This window comes from Myotis lucifugus, unplaced genomic scaffold, assembly GCF_000147115.1.
Source record: "Myotis lucifugus unplaced genomic scaffold, Myoluc2.0 scaffold_137, whole genome shotgun sequence".
NCBI lineage: Eukaryota > Metazoa > Chordata > Mammalia > Chiroptera > Vespertilionidae > Myotis > Myotis lucifugus.
The window spans coordinates 1,923,979-1,941,565 of NW_005871185.1; the positions used below are offsets into that span (position 1 = coordinate 1,923,979).

The 17,587-nt window shown below is 39.6% G+C and overlaps 1 protein-coding gene across 3 annotated transcripts; it reads left to right on the top strand.

Moving 5' to 3' along the window:
* The first annotated feature begins 310 nt into the window (after positions 1-310).
* On the top strand, positions 311-15,480 carry ABHD10 (abhydrolase domain containing 10). 3 transcript variants are annotated; one of them, XM_014460661.2, is made up of 6 exons: positions 392-479; positions 1,822-1,940; positions 2,168-2,351; positions 9,308-9,419; positions 9,804-9,941; positions 14,486-15,480. In XM_014460661.2, the coding sequence occupies exons 2-6, from the start codon at positions 1,901-1,903 to the stop codon at positions 14,828-14,830; spliced, it is 819 nt and encodes a 272-aa protein (XP_014316147.1). In that variant the 5' UTR covers positions 392-479; positions 1,822-1,900; the 3' UTR covers positions 14,831-15,480. The 3 variants fall into 3 exon arrangements, with proteins under 3 accessions (XP_006094503.1, XP_023614464.1, XP_014316147.1); XM_006094441.3 differs by lacking the exon at positions 1,822-1,940 and having other exon boundaries at positions 311-479; XM_023758696.1 differs by lacking the exons at positions 1,822-1,940; positions 14,486-15,480 and adding an exon at positions 13,472-13,908 and having other exon boundaries at positions 311-479.
* Positions 15,481-17,587: the final 2,107 nt, after the last annotated feature.

The window sequence follows — 17,587 nt, forward strand, 5'->3', positions numbered from 1 at the left end:
TTTTATGCTTCCACTCCCTAGAGTCCTCAGGTCGATGAGACAGCGGGTTTCCAAGCTAAGAACCTTGGAAAGGTTCCTCGCTGCTTCCTGCCCTGCAATACCTACCTGCCCGCTGACTCAGTAGCTACGGACAGGCCCCAGAGGGAACCAACTGCCCCAAAGCGAAAGCGGGCCAGAGCGACGCCGCTTTGCGCATGCGCGCTTCCGAGCGCCGCGAGTCTTCCGGGCGCTCTTTAGCCAATCCCGTCTTCCAGCCGGGGCGCATGCGCAGCCTCGCTTCCTCTGCGCCCTGCGGCGTTTCCGTAGGTCAGCGCGGGGCGCGGGGGCCGCTGGGAAGATGGCTGGAGTGGGCATGGCGGCTGCGGCGGCCAGGGGTGCTTGTCGGAGGTGGGGCTGCACGGCCGTCTCCTTCGGCTTCCACCGTGGCCTCTGCACGTTACTCGTTCGGAAGCCCGAGAAGGCGCCAGGGTGGTTCCCAGGTTAGTGCCCGAAAGACGGGAACAGAAAGCGTTCTTTCGGACATCCCGGTTTCACCCGTTCCTGTCGGTACGTTTTTGGCGCCCCGTTCAAAAATGTCCTTGTCCCGTTCAGTACCCCAGTCGTAGGCGGTTTCGGCAGTTCTGGCGAAGGCTGTGCGAGAGCCGCGCGGCGCCCCGGGGTGTCCTGGACCCGGGGCCCGGCCTCTGCGAGCGGGTGACGCTCCGCCAGGGTCCCGCTCTCCGCCCGCCTCCCCTGCGCTCAGCGCCGAAGAGGGAAAGTTAACGTGCGTTTACCGCGTTTGTTTATTAGTTGATTTTTCTTTTTTTTTTTCTCTGCGGGTGCCCTCCTTGGACTTGAGGGGATTTACAATTGGAACAGTCTCGTTGTAAAAGTGTATAAAGATCGAGCCTTCTTTCTCATTTTGTCTTCTCGATGCTCCCGCTCGGTGAAAACCATCATCATTCCTTGATAAAGACACTGTAATTTAAACCAGAAATCAGAGCCCTTTACTATTTTCTTTATCTTGTGCTTGGTTCCTCCCTCTTCGTATTCCAGCCCCACCCTCCCATGTATAGGGTGTCCCCCCCACCCCAAAAGTATATACACTTAACAGCTGAGCTCCATTGTTGTTTCTTTTCAGATTTAACCCATTGAAATTAATAATTATTCAAAGTGTATATACAGTTTTGGGGGACACCTATATATAGTCTGTCTTTCTAAAGTTTGCCTTTTTAGCTTTTGGTTTGGTTTTGTCCACACCTTGGGCACTCAGATGCATGATTGCTTGGAATGGGAATTGTCATTGCAGATACTCATTGTTTTGAGTTAAAATTTTTAAATGTTTATAATCAGTTTAACTTGCATTTAATTGTACACAATCAAAAGACGTGTTATATGTTTCTCTAGCGTAGTGTGTCATTTCATTAACCGTTACATTTCATTAAAGAAGTTCCAGTTCATCTATTGAGCACTGAAGCACCAGGCTTTGAACTAATTCTTATTGTACAAAGATCCTTTATGGATATAATGTTAACCTGTCCACTTAAAACTTACCGAGGTTAAATCAGTGATTGTCTCACGGAGACATTCTTGTGTTGGGAAGTAACCTTAAGAGGATAGGGAGGATTTTTGAGTGCTGAACGAGGGAAGCGGAAAATGAACATTTCTGCTTATACAATCTGCCAACCAACGTAACTGGCTCCTTCTAGCCCTGCTTTTCACTGAAAGTTTTAAATTTGGAATACTTCACTATACATGGAAACTTTGAAACAAGCTTACATGTAAAAGTAATAGTTTTAAGGTCTCCAATTTAATTTTTTAAAATCAACTTCTTAAATCCAGAATGAGGTAAACTTTATCAGCTCACATGGAAGAGACTGACAAGTTTTTGTAGCCACAGTAAAAGAGAGGAAGGTTTCATATGTTTTTGAAGAAGCAAGATTGGACCTTACTCAAAGAAGGTACTGATTTTGAAATGAAGATATGCACAAACTTGTCATAGAATATGCACAGACGAATAGAATACATCAATGTTTTGTGTTTTCTATTAAGTGGAAATAGTATTTGACATCAGTTTGACAAGTTAAAGTTAAGATTGAAAAAAAAAATACATATATATATATATATATATGGTTTTCCAAAAACTGTATTTGCAAACTATGGTTTATGTTTTGTGTACTTTGTTTAGCTTGCAGACAAAAGGCATCAGTCTCTTTCCTTAGTCGACCAGACCTTCCAAAACTGGCTTATAAGAGACTAAAAGGCAAAAGTCCAGGAATTGTCTTCCTCCCTGGCTATATTTCTAATATGACTGGTACAAAAGCATTGGCGATTGAGGAGTTTTGCAAATCTCTAGGTCACGCCTATATAAGGTAGGAACAACACATTTCAGAGAAAATATTACTACCATTTAGCATGGCAGTGGAGAATTACTTCTGCTCTAACCAATTGAAGCAAGTGCCAGCATTTTTATAGATTAATTTATTTTAATGGTTGTAAACTTTCTTGTGACTTAGGGTGCTTGTAAATGCAACCTTTAAAACACCTTTTTAAAAAGTCTTTGTGCCACATTGAATGCTGGCAGGAAAGGAAACTAATGATAACTAAGCTCTTTAGCTACAATAACCTAATAAGACAACAAACCAATATACTATAGTTGGCTTTCTTGTGATTATATTGTGGTTTTCCATTTGGGGCTTAAGGACTTTTACTTACCACTGTTTATTACCTTACTTTTTAAAATATGTATTTAAAAATAATATATATGCATTTAAAAGTACAGTAAGTCATCAGTTAATGTCATTGATAAGTTCTGCAACTTTAAGTGAAATGACATATAAACAAGCCAGTTTTACCATAGACTAATTGATATAAACAAGAGTTAAATGCCTGTGACATCTCATCAACATTATAACGGAACAGCCTTGAACAAAACATTGGAGGGCCTCCTGTATTGTAAAATTAGTATTATATAATTCACATTTCCTGCGTTTTCTTTCTCCTCACTGCTGTAATTTGAATATATGTAAGTATAAATAGGGATATATGATGTTTAACTAAAACTTGATTTCACAATTTGTAATATTTTATGCTGATAATTATTTTAGTAAAGTAACATGTTTATGTTGCTGTTACTAGGTTTGTTTACCTATAACAATTATTTATTTAGTGCCTAATTTGCCAGAAGAGATAGTATGGTTTAATAGAAAGAGCATTGGCCTGGAATTCAAGAAACATGGGTTGTAGAATCAATTCTAGCAATAACTGTGACAGATAAGTCAGTTAATAAACCCTGGACCTATTTTCATCATAAAAAAATGAGATTTGATTAAGGTAATTCCTGAATTATTTTCAGAACAGCCTAGAAAAAGGTAGTTCCACTAACATTTGCTCAGTAGATCTAGAAAATACAGCTTTTAGGAATAAAATAATAAAAACTTTTAGACTTTACTAGTATTTGTTTAACATAATAGTAAAAATTATATCAATTATATAGCATTTAGTCTTAGTTCTTTTATCAGATTAACTAATTGTTTCATTTTCATTCTCAGAACTCTTAAAAAATCTATTAACTTGTTCTGAAGACTGGTGTATCTTTTGCAAGTAGACTTTCTAGCACTGTATTGGGTGCTGTGACATATAAAACACTAAGCCAGTGATGGCGAACCTATGAACTGATTTTTTTGGTTGATTTTTCTTTGTTAAATGGCATTTAAATATTTAAATATATAAAATAAATATCAAAAATATAAGTCTTTGTTTTACTATGGTTTGCAAATATCAAAAAATTTCTATATGTGACACGGCACCAGAGTTAAGTTAGGGTTTTTCAAAATGCTGACACGCCGAGCTCAAAAGGTTCGCCATCACTGCACTAGTCAGTGGTTCTCAACCTTCCTAATACCACGATCCTTTAATACAGTTCCTCATGTTGTGGTGACCCCAACCATAAAATTATTTTCATTGCTACTTCATAACTGTAATTTTGCTACTGTTAGGAATCGTAATGTAAATATCTGATATGCTATATGTGTTTTCCGATGGTCGCAACTCACAGGTTGAGAACCGCCGAGGCCCGGAGCACGAATTCGTGCACCATTAGGGTCCCTCGGCCTGGCCTATGGGATCGAGCCGAAACTGACTCACCAACATCCCCAGAGGGGTCCCGGATTGTGAGAGGGTGCAGGCCAGGCCAAGAGACCCCAACAGTACACTATCGGGGCTGAGGAGGGACACGGGAGGTTGGCCAGTCGGGTAGGGCATGTCTGGCCCTTCTTGCTCAGTCCCGATCGGCCAGACCCCAGCAACAAGTTAACCAACTGGTTGGAGCGTCTGCCCCCTGGTGGTTAGTGCACGTTATAGCGACTGGTCAGCCCGTCAACTGTCTGCCTCCTGGTGGTCAGTGCACGTCATAGCAACTGGTCGACCGTTCGACTGTCTGCTCCCTGGTGGTCAGTGCACGTCATAGCAAACGGTTGAGTGGTCTTAGTATATCATTAGCATATTACACTTTGATTGGTTGAACGGATGACCAACTGGACACTTAGTATATTAGGCTTTTATTATATAGGATGGTCATTACCCTTAAAGAACCTTTTATAAGGCTGGGAAACAGGAGAAAATGCATATGAGTAATTTGGGAAAAATACTCATCAGAAAGTGATAGTGTCAAAAGAGCAGTACTCTTATTGTATCAGGTGAGAGAAAGAAAACTGGGGATTTAACTGGATAGAAAAGTCTTTATAAAGGAACATTGAAGAATAGTTAGGTTTGGGATAAGAAGGAAGAGCTATTTAGGAAGGGGACTAGCCTCAGCAAAGTATCATGATAACAGAAATATTGTCATCATTTTCCCTCTTTGTCCCTAAAATATATTGAATCAAGAAATCACCTTTTTGCCAGTTCTTAAATTTAAATTGAGGCTGGGAGAGCTATCCATTTCTATCTCCCTATAAGACATATGTAGGTTTTCTGCATTTTGGATATATGTAAAATACATTTTAAAGGTATATTAAGTAATCATAATAAAATTATAATGTTTGTAGACTATTAAGTGGTATGGTGTTCAAATGCAGTCTATGTATCCTATGTAATAAAAGCCCAATATGCTAAGTATCCTGTTGTCCATTCAACCAATCAAAGCATAATATGCTAATGATATGCTAAGGCCGCTCAGTCGCTCATTATGAAGTGCACTGACCACCGGGAGCAGTCGACCAGTTGCTATGATGTGCACTGACCACCAGGAGGCAGATGCTCCGACTGGTAGGTTAGCTTGCTGCTGGGGTCCGGCCAATTGGGACTGAGCAAGACGGGCCAGACATGCCCTGGAGCCCTCCCGCGGTCCCTCCCTGGCTGGCCAACCTCCTGTGTCCCTTCCTGGCCCTGATCATGCACCCTTGGAGTCCCTAGGCCTGGCCTGTGTCCTCTCACAATCTGGGACCCCTCGGGGGATGTCGGAGAGCCAGTTTTAGCCCGATCCCGTAGGCCAGGCCAAGGGACCCCACTGGTGTAAGAATTCATGCACCAGGCCTCTAGTATCTTTATACTAGTAAACCTTTAAAAAGGATAGTCTTTCACTACAAATTTTTAATTTGATCAAGTCTGTTATTTGCTTTTATCAAAACTCCATTACAGTCTAATCACCATTACCTATTGCATTTAGCTTGTTATAAGAGATTTTATCTTCTATTTATACTTCAGTTTCTCAGTTTACTTTTGTTGTGATTGTTGGCTGTAAAATTTAGATCTTGAGGAAATGGTTAGTTTTATGTATTATACAACAAGTAGTACATCTGTCTATATGAAAATGTATTCTGAATATCCTGTCACCATGCCTAAAATAAAATTGAGTCAGAGCTAAGGACTATAACATCTTGTTTTAGGGCTGGTATTCTAGCATAATTATTCCTAATAGAATATTTAATTCTAGATTTGGGAATATGTCCTAGAGTATTGAGGCTACTAGGACAGACTCTTTTTTTTAAATATGTTTTTATTGAGTTCAGAGAGAAGAAATGAGAGGGGGAGAGAGGGAAGAGGGAGGAGGAGAGACAGAGAAGGGGTGGGGAGAGAGAGAGAGAGAGAGAGAAGAGAGAAATATCGATGAGAAAGAAATATTAATTGGCTGCTTCCTGCACTATTCTTCAGTGTTCTTTTATAAAGACTTTTCTATCCACTTAAATCCCCAATTTTCTTTCTCACCTGATACTGGGGATTGAAACCAGGACATGTGCCCTGAATGGGAATAGAACCAACAACCTCTTGGTGCATGGGGACATTGCTTAACCAACTAAGCCTTACTGGCCGGGCTAGGACAGATTTTGTTCCTGTGTTTAAAAGTCCTAAAACTGCTGAATATATTTGAATTATCTTTAACTTTTGGTTAGGGTTCTTACTTGCAACCTATTAGTCTCACTAAATGGTTATAATTTCCTTTATGAAGTGCCTTTATATGTATTTTGCATCTTTACCATATATTTGGAAGGAAAATAAAAAAAAAATGCAGCAAGAAGAAATATCCAATTGCCTATCAAGAAGAAAAGGAGGACTATTTGGTGCCTTTCCTCTTTTCCCTGGTCTCCTATGTATCCTGGACTGAGAGGAAATAATTACTGTGATTTAGACTTCAGCAGCTGCCTTGTTGCCCAATTTCCCAAGGGTCATTTCACTAGACACCTAAAGAAAATTTTAATTTCTTTCTTCTCCATCATCACTTACAAATCCCTTATCTGTAAGGAAATAAATATATATTATATATTACATATATACTCTTACATGTATACTAAACATTGGGATTTATTAGTTTTTACAAGATTTTAAGAATCAGAAAAAAATGAAAGCTTAAATTTGAATTCTTTTTTCTTTTACCTTTCATTTCTATTCATTTAGAATGTATTATGATATTCATGATATTCACTGTGAGGTTTACATACCTAGTCACTATGGAGAATGCAAAGACACTCTCAGGGGGATAAGACATACATTATAAAGCAGGTATTGATTGTGATTGATAAAAATGAATTCTGTAGAAATTTCATTAGCTAGAGATTTTTTTTTCTTCAATTTTTCTGCAAAGTCTTTCCAGCAAAAAAAAGGTTCTCCTCTGAGAGAGGAGATCAGTAATGAAGGTGATGGGAAAAGGTACAGAGCTTACTTTAGGAGCAGCAAGTTGATCAATTTGGCCAAAGCAGTAGTTTCCTTTAATGAAATAATAAAGGTCATTTTGGGATGACCAGAATATAATGGCCTAAAAATACAGGCTAAAGTACTAATTTTTTATGTTGTATGTCACAGGGAGCCATTGAAATAAATGCCATATCAATATAATCTTAGGAAAAACCTGTCAGTTATAAAGTGGATCCATCCAAAGAGAGAATAGAGTCATAGAGCACAGTTAGCAGGTTACTGTGATATGGTGGTTTTGAGATGACAAAGAGCTGCACCAAGATATTAGTGTTACCAAATTGCAGAGAATGGAAAGAATGTAAGGGGGAAAAATGCAAGTGAGTGAGGATGGATGGTACAGGGCAGGCAGTTTTGAATAAGACAGTACAACCTTGAAGACCTGACATTCTAGTCAGAGAGAGACAAATATTCAAAACCTGATTACAACACACAGTATGAAAAGTGTTAATTGAGTACATACATAAGACAGTGACTGGTTCTAAACAGGGCATATGTTGCAAAGAAAGTTCCTCAAAGGAGGTGACACAATTAGGACTTTGGGTAGGAAAGGAGGGTCTTGTAGGCAGTAGAAAACCATACAAAGACTCAAAGTTATGAATGGGCTTAGAATTGTGGGTAGTTCAATATAACTAGGGTTTATGGTAATCTACAGGAGTGGTAGATTTATTGAATTGAGACCTTGAGGAGAGGTGAAATTCACAGATCAGGCAGACTTTGAGCCAGGAGAACTAAGAAGTTGGAAGGAGAAGAAACTAAGTGGATGGGCTGGTGATTAATTTGATTCTGATCTCTTTCCTTTCCACTAATAATTCAGTAAGTATATACTAAGCACTTACCATGTGCAAGGCACTGACCGAGGCACTGGGAAAGCAGTGGTGAACAAAACAAAGCCTGTGCTCATATGGAGCTTCCATTCTAGTGTGGGAGACGGAGCACACACAAAATAATCAAATGTCACGTATAATGTCAAATAGCAATGTTTGCTATCCTATATAATAAAAGGCTAATATGCAGATTGTCCCCTCGGGAGTTCGACCCAGAGACCAGGAGTTCGATTGCTCGCTATAACATGCACAGACCACCATGGGGCAGCGGGGAACACGGCTGGTGACCAGCAGCGGGGTGCTGAGGGAGTGAAGGAAGGAGTAGGTAGGGAGGCCAGGAGGCGGGGAACCTGATTGGCCCTGATCGATGGCCAGGCCTGGGGACCCTACCCATGAACAAATTCCGTGCACCTGGCCTCTAGTGAAGAAAATAAAGTCGGGTAAGGGAGTAGAGAATGATGGAAGAAGTGCCATTTTAGATAAATGGTCAGAGGAGACCTCTGAGGATGTAACATTTGAGCTAAAGGCCTGAGTCAAGTGAGGGAGCCATCTAAGTGGATATCTGGAGGTACAGTATTCCATGTGGAAAGAAAAGCAGATGTAAAACTTCTGGGGCAGGAACATGGGTGATGTTTTCCATTAACTTCAAGAAAGAGGGACAATGTGGTTGTGAGGGAGAGAGAGCAGCAAGGAATGAGATCAGAGAGGCAGTCGGGGGCCAGAGTGTAGTAAGGACCTTGGATTTTATTTAAAGACTAGAAGCCCAGTGCATGAAATTCAAGCATGGATAGGGTTCCTAGGCCTGGCCAGCAATCAGGGCCAATCGGGGCCTTCCTTCCCCCTGCTGCCAGCTGCCAGCCAGGGTCTTCCTTCGTTCCATGCTGCCCTCTGGTGGTCAGTGCACGTCATAGCAAGAGGTTGAACTCCCAGTCAGTTGAACTCCCGAGGGGACAATTTGCATATTAGCCTTTTATTATATAGGATTATAGAAAGCCTTTGGCAGGTTTGTACAAGACATGATTTTTGTTTTAAAAAGATCACTGACTACAGTGTAGGGAATAGACTATGAGGGTGAAAATTGGAAAGGGAGACTCTTAGATCAGCCAAGAGAGGATAGTGATGTGGACCTGGCTGCCAGCAGTGGAGGAGATCAGAAAGTGAATGGCTCTTGGGGCTATTTGATGGTTAAGCCAATAGGACTTAATACATTTTAGACATTGTATAATGATGAATGTGCTATATTCCTTAAAAATCGGAGAAACAAATATGTAGTTAGATAGATATTTGGATATAGATATGTATTTTCCCTTTTTCAGGTTTGATTACTCAGGAATTGGACAATCAGAAGGTAACTTAGAAGAGTCTACAGTAGGAAAATGGAGAAAAGATGTTCTTTCTATAATTGATGACTTAGCTGAAGGACCACAGGTGACTATTTTTGTTAAATATGATATCATTGTTGATGATACCCTCATGATATTTGAGCTGTTTCTTTGATATGAAAATTTATTTAAATTTTAGCAACCAATTTTGATATTTGACTTAAAATTGTTCTGTCATTTTAAATTCCTCATAAAATGTAAGTACCATTTTACTTATTTTACCTATTTTATTGTCATAATTCTCCATTGTAGACCAAATACTTTAACAAAAAGTAATCATAATTTTAATTCTACTTTGTATCAACTATTAAAAGTCCGGGAGCCAAAGGATATAAACAAAAAAAAGTATATAAATTCTATTAAATTACTCACTACCTTTATAGAAAAGAAAAAAATTGCTCTTTAAAACTACACATATTTTCAATTTTAGATACTAGTTGGATGTGGCCTCGGCGGATGGCTTATGCTTCATGCTGCAATTGCACGGCCACAAAAGGTTGTGGCCCTTATTGGTGTAGCTGCAGCTGTAGATGGCCTAGTGACAGAGTTTAATCAGCTTCCTGTTGAGGTAAGTCATAGGCATACCTCCTGTCATCCTTCTGCTTCCTCTTTCTTTGAATATTTGTTCATGTGTCATCCTGTGATTTACTATATTGGTCCATCTTTTGTCTTAGCTGCTTTTTTAAATACCATCTCTTTGCTTTTTTTACTATTTAGTCTCTTGTTTAAGGTTTCCTTTTCTTCAGTCTCTTCAACTCATTCTGGCAAATATTGGAGCCAAATTAATGAAATAACACTTTAAATGTATTTTTTTAGCAACATTTTTCTTTATTAATTGCATTTACTTATTTTGATCATGCATCATGATCCCTTCTTTTCCTCTTTGTGGCATGTGAGAAATAGTACCTATTCTTATGACCACATTAAACTTGACTAATCAATTATGACTTCTTTTTTTTTTTTTTTTTTAGCCTGTAAACAGCCTCAGATCCTCTCAGCAGAGCTCTCCAAGAATTAGCTCACAGGAGATGAGATAGCCAGTTCTGTCTTAGATATTTAGTTGACATTCTTTTTTTACTCCTACTTCTCATCTTCAAAGAGAATACTTTTTCATTATTAGTATATTCCTCAGCAAAATATGGTAGAATGAGGTTTCTGAAATAACTGGGAAGGTAATTAGTTTATTATACTTTATTATTGGACATATATTTAAGCACTTCACTTGTCTGCAAGGGTAAAGAAATAGTGGGTAATAGTTGTTTATTTTTGTGTATGTTATTTATTTATTACAATCTATTGAGTTTTCCTTGGGCATCTTTTCTTGGGCATCTAAGTTTTACCTTTGGTACTAAGAGCCTGGCAAGCTTGTGGCCCAGAAAATTAGAGAAAGGAAAATAGTCTGGAGCAGGGGCTCAAAAAGTATAGTCCCTAGGCCAGCAGCCTCAGCACCTGAGAACTTCTTAGAAAAGCATATTCTTATGGTTCTTGTCCTTTTTCATTTGACTTACTTCGTTTAACATGACACTCTCAAAATTCAAATGTTGTTGCAAATGGCATTGTTTTTATGGCTGAGTAGAATTCCATTGCAAATATGTACCACCTCTTCTTGATCTAGTCATCCATTGAAAGACACTTTGTTTCCTTATCTTGGTTACTGTGAATAGTGCTGCAGTGAACAGTGGACATAGGAGTGCCATGTAATTTCACTCATATCTAATCTAATAAAAGACAAACATGCAAATTGACCGGACCTTCACTATGCCTTAAGCCACGCCCACCAACCAATCAGAGGGACTATATGCAAATTAACCCAACCAAGATGGCGGCCGGCAGCCATGGAGCTGGAGTGAGCAGGAGGCTTGGTTGCTCCAGTGATGGAGGAAGCCAAGCTTCCCGCCTGCCACGGCCAGCTCTGAGCTCCACTGAAGGCAACAAAATTTCAATTATAGAAGATAAATAAACCCCAGATACCTGCTTTCAGCTGGCCGTTGCCATGGAGCTGGAGCAAGCAGGAGGCTTGGTTGCTCCAGTGGTGGAGGAAGCCAAGCTTCACACCTGCCGCGGCCGGCTCTGAGCTCCACTGAAGGCAACAAAGTTTCAATTATAGAAGGTAAATAAATCCCAGAATAAAAATAAAAAAAAAAAGGGGAGAGGCTGGGAGCTTCTGTCACCGGGGAGCTTGGCCAACCTGAAAATGGCCCTCAGCCCCTCACCCAGACTGGCCAGGCACCCCAGTGGAGACCCCCCCACCCTAAAGGGGGTGTGGCCAGCCTGCAAACAGCCATCAGCCCCTCACCAGACTGGCCAGGCACCCCAGTGGGGACCTCCACCCTGAAGGGGGTGTGATCAGCCTGCAAACACCTATCAGCCCCTCACCCAGGCTGGCCAGGCACCCCAGCAGGACCCCCACCCTGATCCGGGACACCCTTCAGGGCAAACCAGCCGGCCCCCATTCGTGCACCAGGCCTCTGTCCTATATAATAAAAGGGTAATATGCAAACTGACCCTAACAGCAGAAAGACTGAGAATGACTGGTCACTATGACACACACTGACCACCAGGGGGCAGACGCTCAATGCAGGAGCTCCCCCTTGGTGGTCAGTGCGCTCCCACAGGGGGAGCTCTGCTCAGCCACAAGCCAGGCTGATGGCTGCCAGTACAGCGGTGGTGGTGGGAGCCTCTCCCACCTCCTCAGCAGCACTGGGAATGTCAGACTGCAGTTTAGGTTTGCTCCCTGCTAGCAAGTGGACATCCCCCGAGGCTCCCGGACTGCCAGAGGGATGTCTGATTGCCAGCTTAGGCCCAATCCCCCAGGGAGCAGGCCTAAGCCAGCAGGTGGTCATCCCCCAAACTGCAAGAGGACACAGGCTGGGCTGAGGGACCCACCCCCCCAAGTGCACAAATTTTTGTGCACCGGGCCTCCAGTGTGGGATATAAAACAGACAGCAACAAAGTAAACAAACTCATACAGACAACAGTATGGTGGTTACCAGAGGAAAGGGCGAGGGGGCAAAAAGGGTAAAGGGGAAAATATGGTGACTGAAGGAGACTAGATTTTGGGGGATGAGCATACAGGTAATGTATCACATAATTGTACACTTGAAACTTAGGGATCTATATAATGTATTAACCAATGTCACTGCATTAAATTTAATTCAGTAAAAAAAATCAAAAAGCATATTCTTGAGCTTCACCTGAGACCTCCTAAATCAGAAACTGGGAGTGTGGCCTAATAAGCTGTTTTAACAAGTCTTTCAGGTAAAGTTTGAGAACCCTGCTCTAGAGAGTGAAGGAGCAGAAGGAAAAAGATAAATAAAAATAAGAAAAAATAGCATATGTAGTGTTAAATGTCTCAAGTTCTTCATTGAACCCAGTGCCATATTTTATGTTTTAAGTTTATTCTTAGCTTACTTGTTCTTCCCGTCTCCTTAAGAAATGGTATTGTCTGCAGTCAGGTTCTTTATGGTTTCCTATCAGGTCTAAAATTGTGAGGCCAGTTTTCCTTGCATTTATCTCCTGTTTCTGAGTTTTTTTCACTTTCTTGGTTATTTGTCATACATAGTTGCTCAGTATCCTCATGCTGCTCAATTTTCCTACCATTGTATCTTTCTGCATCTAAACGTTGGACCTCTTGACTGCATTCTCTAGCTCGCTAATATAATGCTGCTCATGGTAAGAAATTATTTTAAGAACGTGGCATAGTGGAATGGAGTTGATTTAATAGGGTAGTTTCTTTTGTTATTGAGAAATGACAAGATCTAAGGTACACTTCTATTTGTGTGTGTATGTTCACATCACTCAAAGGGAGGATTATGGTATATGGTAGATACCCCCTGAGTGACTGAGAAGATCTATATTCTGCCAATCAGCACATTTTTGCTAGTCCTAAATCAGACCAGGAAACAGTTAACAGAAACATGTTGAGCCCTTGTTAACTTAAGAGCATGTGTAAGGAAAGAGCAGGGACACTAGGACCACTATTTTTTTTTATTTTCTATACAAACAGCTAGCCCAAAAATGTCCAGGGAGCAGAAGTGGGGAGTGTTACTATTTTTTCTAGCTTTGAGATGTTAAAACCCAGCATTTCTCACTGTGTAGGAACTTGATGTACCTCTCTACTGACGCTAATCATCGTCTCCTTCTTTGGACACTAGAGGGCGTCAGACAGGATGTACAGCTGTTTGGAAACCAAGCTTCTCAACCACATTGCCTTGATACCGTTTCTTGGTGTAGAACTCATGCATATTGCACATTTTCTTTGGTTAACACTATTTTTGCTATTTCTGAACTTTTTTTTTTTTTTTTTTGAGGATTCAGGACATAAAACATTCTGTGAAGTTTGTTCTTCAGATGAACAACATTCATTCAATTCAGTGGCAGATAACAGCTATTTGAGTAGGGATGTTTAAAATGCAGCCATTATTGTGTCTCAATAATTAGCATAGTTTTCACTTTATTTAATAACCAGTGAAACTAAGTTTTTTTTAAAATTTATTGATTTTTTACAGAGAGGAGGGGAGAGGGATAGAGAGTTAGAAACATTGATGAGAGAGAAACATCGATCAGTTGCCTCTTGTATGCCCCCTACTGGGGATGTGCCCCCAATCAAGGTACATGCCCTTGACCGGAATCAAACCTGGGACCCTTCAGTCCACAGGCCGATGCTCTATCCACTAAGCCAAACCGGTTAGGGCTGAAACTAAGTTTTAATTACTGAAATTACAAATTCAGGAGCAATCCGGAATAGCTTAAAGACAACTGAGTATCATTTTTGCTTTAAATATTTGGTTCACATGTTTTTTAATGCAGAAAACCCCATGATAATACTATAGTTTTATGCATTTTATATTTTTTGAATTTGTTGTTTTCAAATCATTTGAGACATATTTAGAAGTATAACTTTCAGATATACAGCTTTTCACTGAAATAAATGGATTTCAACCACTCAGTTTCACTGAATCAAATCTTTCTGGTATTAAAAAAGACATTAAAATGCCTAAATATATATATTATATTGTACATATTTTTCTATTTAAATTCTTATATTGTTTAATACTGTTGCATGTGTTAGTATTTCATAAATACTTCTATTTTCCTAATTTTTTTCAATAGGCACAAAAGGAAATAGAGATGAAAGGCGTGTGGAGTATGCCATCAAAATACAATGAAGAAGGAGTTTATCACATTCAGCATAGTTTCATTAAAGAAGCTGAACACCACTGCTTATTACATAGCCCTATTCCTGTGAACTGTCCTATAAGATTGCTCCATTGCATGAAGGATGATGCTGTATCTTGGCACACGGCCATACAGATTGCTGACCGAGTAGTCAGCACAGATGTAGATGTCATCCTTCGGAAACATGGTGATCACCGAATGAAAGAAAAAGCAGACATTCATCTTCTTGTTTGCACTATTGATGACTTAATTGATAGGCTTTCAACTGTAGTTACCTAGAATCACTTTTGTAATTGGTATATAAACTAGTGGATCCAGAAGATCCTGATATTAGGTTTTTTTCCTCTTACCATTATTTTGTAGATATCACATGAGGTTTTATTTAATGATGTCTTTGCACTTAAGTGATATAAATTGTCAAGAAAGTACAGTTGTTCCTCTATACCCTCTAGGGATTGGTTCCACGACACCCTCCACCTCTTGGATACCAGATTCTGAGGATGCTCAAGTCCATTATAGAAAAATGGCATAGTATTTACGTCTAACCTGCACACATCCTACTGTACACTTTAAATCAGCTCTAGGTTGTTTGTACTATCTACTCCAATGCAAATGCTTTGTAAATAGTTATCATACTGTATTGTTTTAGGAATCAACCTTCTGGAGTTTTTCTTTTTTTAAGTATTTTTGACCCGTGGTTGGTTAAATCCAGAGATATAGAACCTACAGAATCAGAGGGCGGAATATACCAGCTGCTAGAAAATTGGAAAATTTTCTTCTTCCTTCAGTCCCTGATTTTTTTTTCATTATTATATTTCCTATATTTTTATTCAAGAGATGTTTAACTTCTAATGCTTTTGTTAACTGTGTCAGCTTTTAATTGTGTTCTGGTCTCCTTAGAATTATTAATAAAGCTTAAAATTTTCATATTTTGTTTGGTATCATTGTATATGGAGACTTCTAAAATTCTGATTTTAAAATCAATTCACAAAATATAGGAAAATAAACTTGAAATGATTAGAGAAACATCTGAAGCATAATAAAGTTCAAAAAATAAAGACTTATGCATGTTATATTTAAACTTAAAATTAAGGCTATCTTTTTTAAAGGCTCAAAGCTACAGTGATATACAGGGGTTATATCATTTCTAAGTTTTGGCTTATATGTAATATATTTAAATGGGGAAATTTTAATATATTTCATATTCTAAAGAGGGAATTATCATTACATAGTATTGCCTACCTGCAGAAACATTTATTATTAATATGTGCCTTAGATTTCAATAGGCACGTACTTGCCATCTAAGTTAAAGGACTTTCAGAAGTGCAAATATAGTAAGGAAATATTAAATACAAATACAAGGTGGTGTGTTTGTTTTTTTTTAATAACTGCAGTAGTCAGTCTCTACTATTGAGTTGGTGTATTTTAGATTTAGGTTTGGTTGGATTTTATTTAGCTTGCTAGAGTTATGTCTGTCAAAATAAAACAAAGTTGACAACATGTAGAAAGAATGCTGGGATAAAATTCTTGTGCCAAAAAGGGTTAACATAGCAGCAGCCTGACAACTTATCCTCAGAGACCTGCATACCAGATTGGCCCTTGGCTGGCATCTGGGAACTTGAATTTTAGGAGGGTTCCCAGTACTGATAAAAGTGGCTCACTGTGCATAAACTGTCTGTGCAAACAATGTGGTTTGTGCTGAACACCTGCTTGCCTCTGGGAGTCTGGAATTTTGTCTGGCATAGGTGCCAGGCAGAGATTGCCTAAGTGGCCAGCTCCCAGTAAAAACTCTGGGCTGTCACAACACGACTGGGATTAAGTTCATCCAGTGTGACTCCACTGGGAGAGGATTCTTTGATGCTTCTTGCCCAGTTTTTCCAGATTTCACCTCAGGTTCTTTGCCCTTTGTGGATTTTGCTTTCTATCCTTTTGCTGTCTAAATTGTAGCGGTGAGTACAGTTATATGCCGAGTCCTAACAAATCAAACCTAGAAGTGGTCTTTAGGAAGCCTGACACAGATATGAAACAGGTTAATGTCCTACAAGGCAATAAAACTGCAGACTGAGTTATCTTTTATACCAAACAAAAATCACAGATAAATATGTGAATTGTGTGTGCCACAGTGCCTGGTGCTAGAAGGAGTTGATAGTGGATGGCAGAAGAGCTATTCCAGTCACTGCCAGGCACAAGGATTACAAAGATGAGGAAAGGGCCCGAGCCATGTTATATAACTACAATAAAATGTAATAAATCGATTACAGATTCATAGTACATCTGTGGAGGAAGAATAGTATGTATAATGGTTACTGACAGACTATAGAGTGGATTTCAACCCTGGCCCACCATTTACTAGCTCTGTGATACAATATACTTACCCTCCCTGAGGTTTCTTCATCTGTAAAATGACAGTATAAACCTAGATAATAAAGTGTAGGAATTAAGTACAGCACAAATAGAACGAAACATAGGAGTCACTACCTTTTTGCTTTTAGTATGCACAGAGCAGTCCTGTGAGGAACTGATGAATGCAATCCATGGGGATTTAGGAAGAAAAGTAGAGGCAAAGTAGTAGTTACCCTTTACTAACTTCCTGTGGTGATCTGGAGCATGTGTGGTGTGATATCCTTGCAAATGCTCAATGGTTAAAGAAAGGGGGAGGGGGAAATCAATACCTAAAGATAGAAACAATTTTAAAATTTAATCTAGCTTTGCAGAGGGTAGCATCAAAAATTCAATAGGAGTTTGAATCAGTGGGATTTAGTGTATTCTAGTAAATTATTAATTTCTTCAGTGTTCCTTTTTTATTTTTCCCCAAAGCTCTTTTTCCCCTGAGCTAAAACCACTCCATGCCATATATTCAGTGACATGGAAAATGCTCCAACAACCAGCAGCCCCTGAGTGCCTTATGCTGTTGATCTCCTGCGTTATTCAAAAAGCGACGTGACCCCTCTAAACAACCTCAGCATGTTAATGGAAAGGCAGCTCAGTGAGGCCACATGATACACTGTACTTGCTTCTGCTGCATCTGCTGAGCTC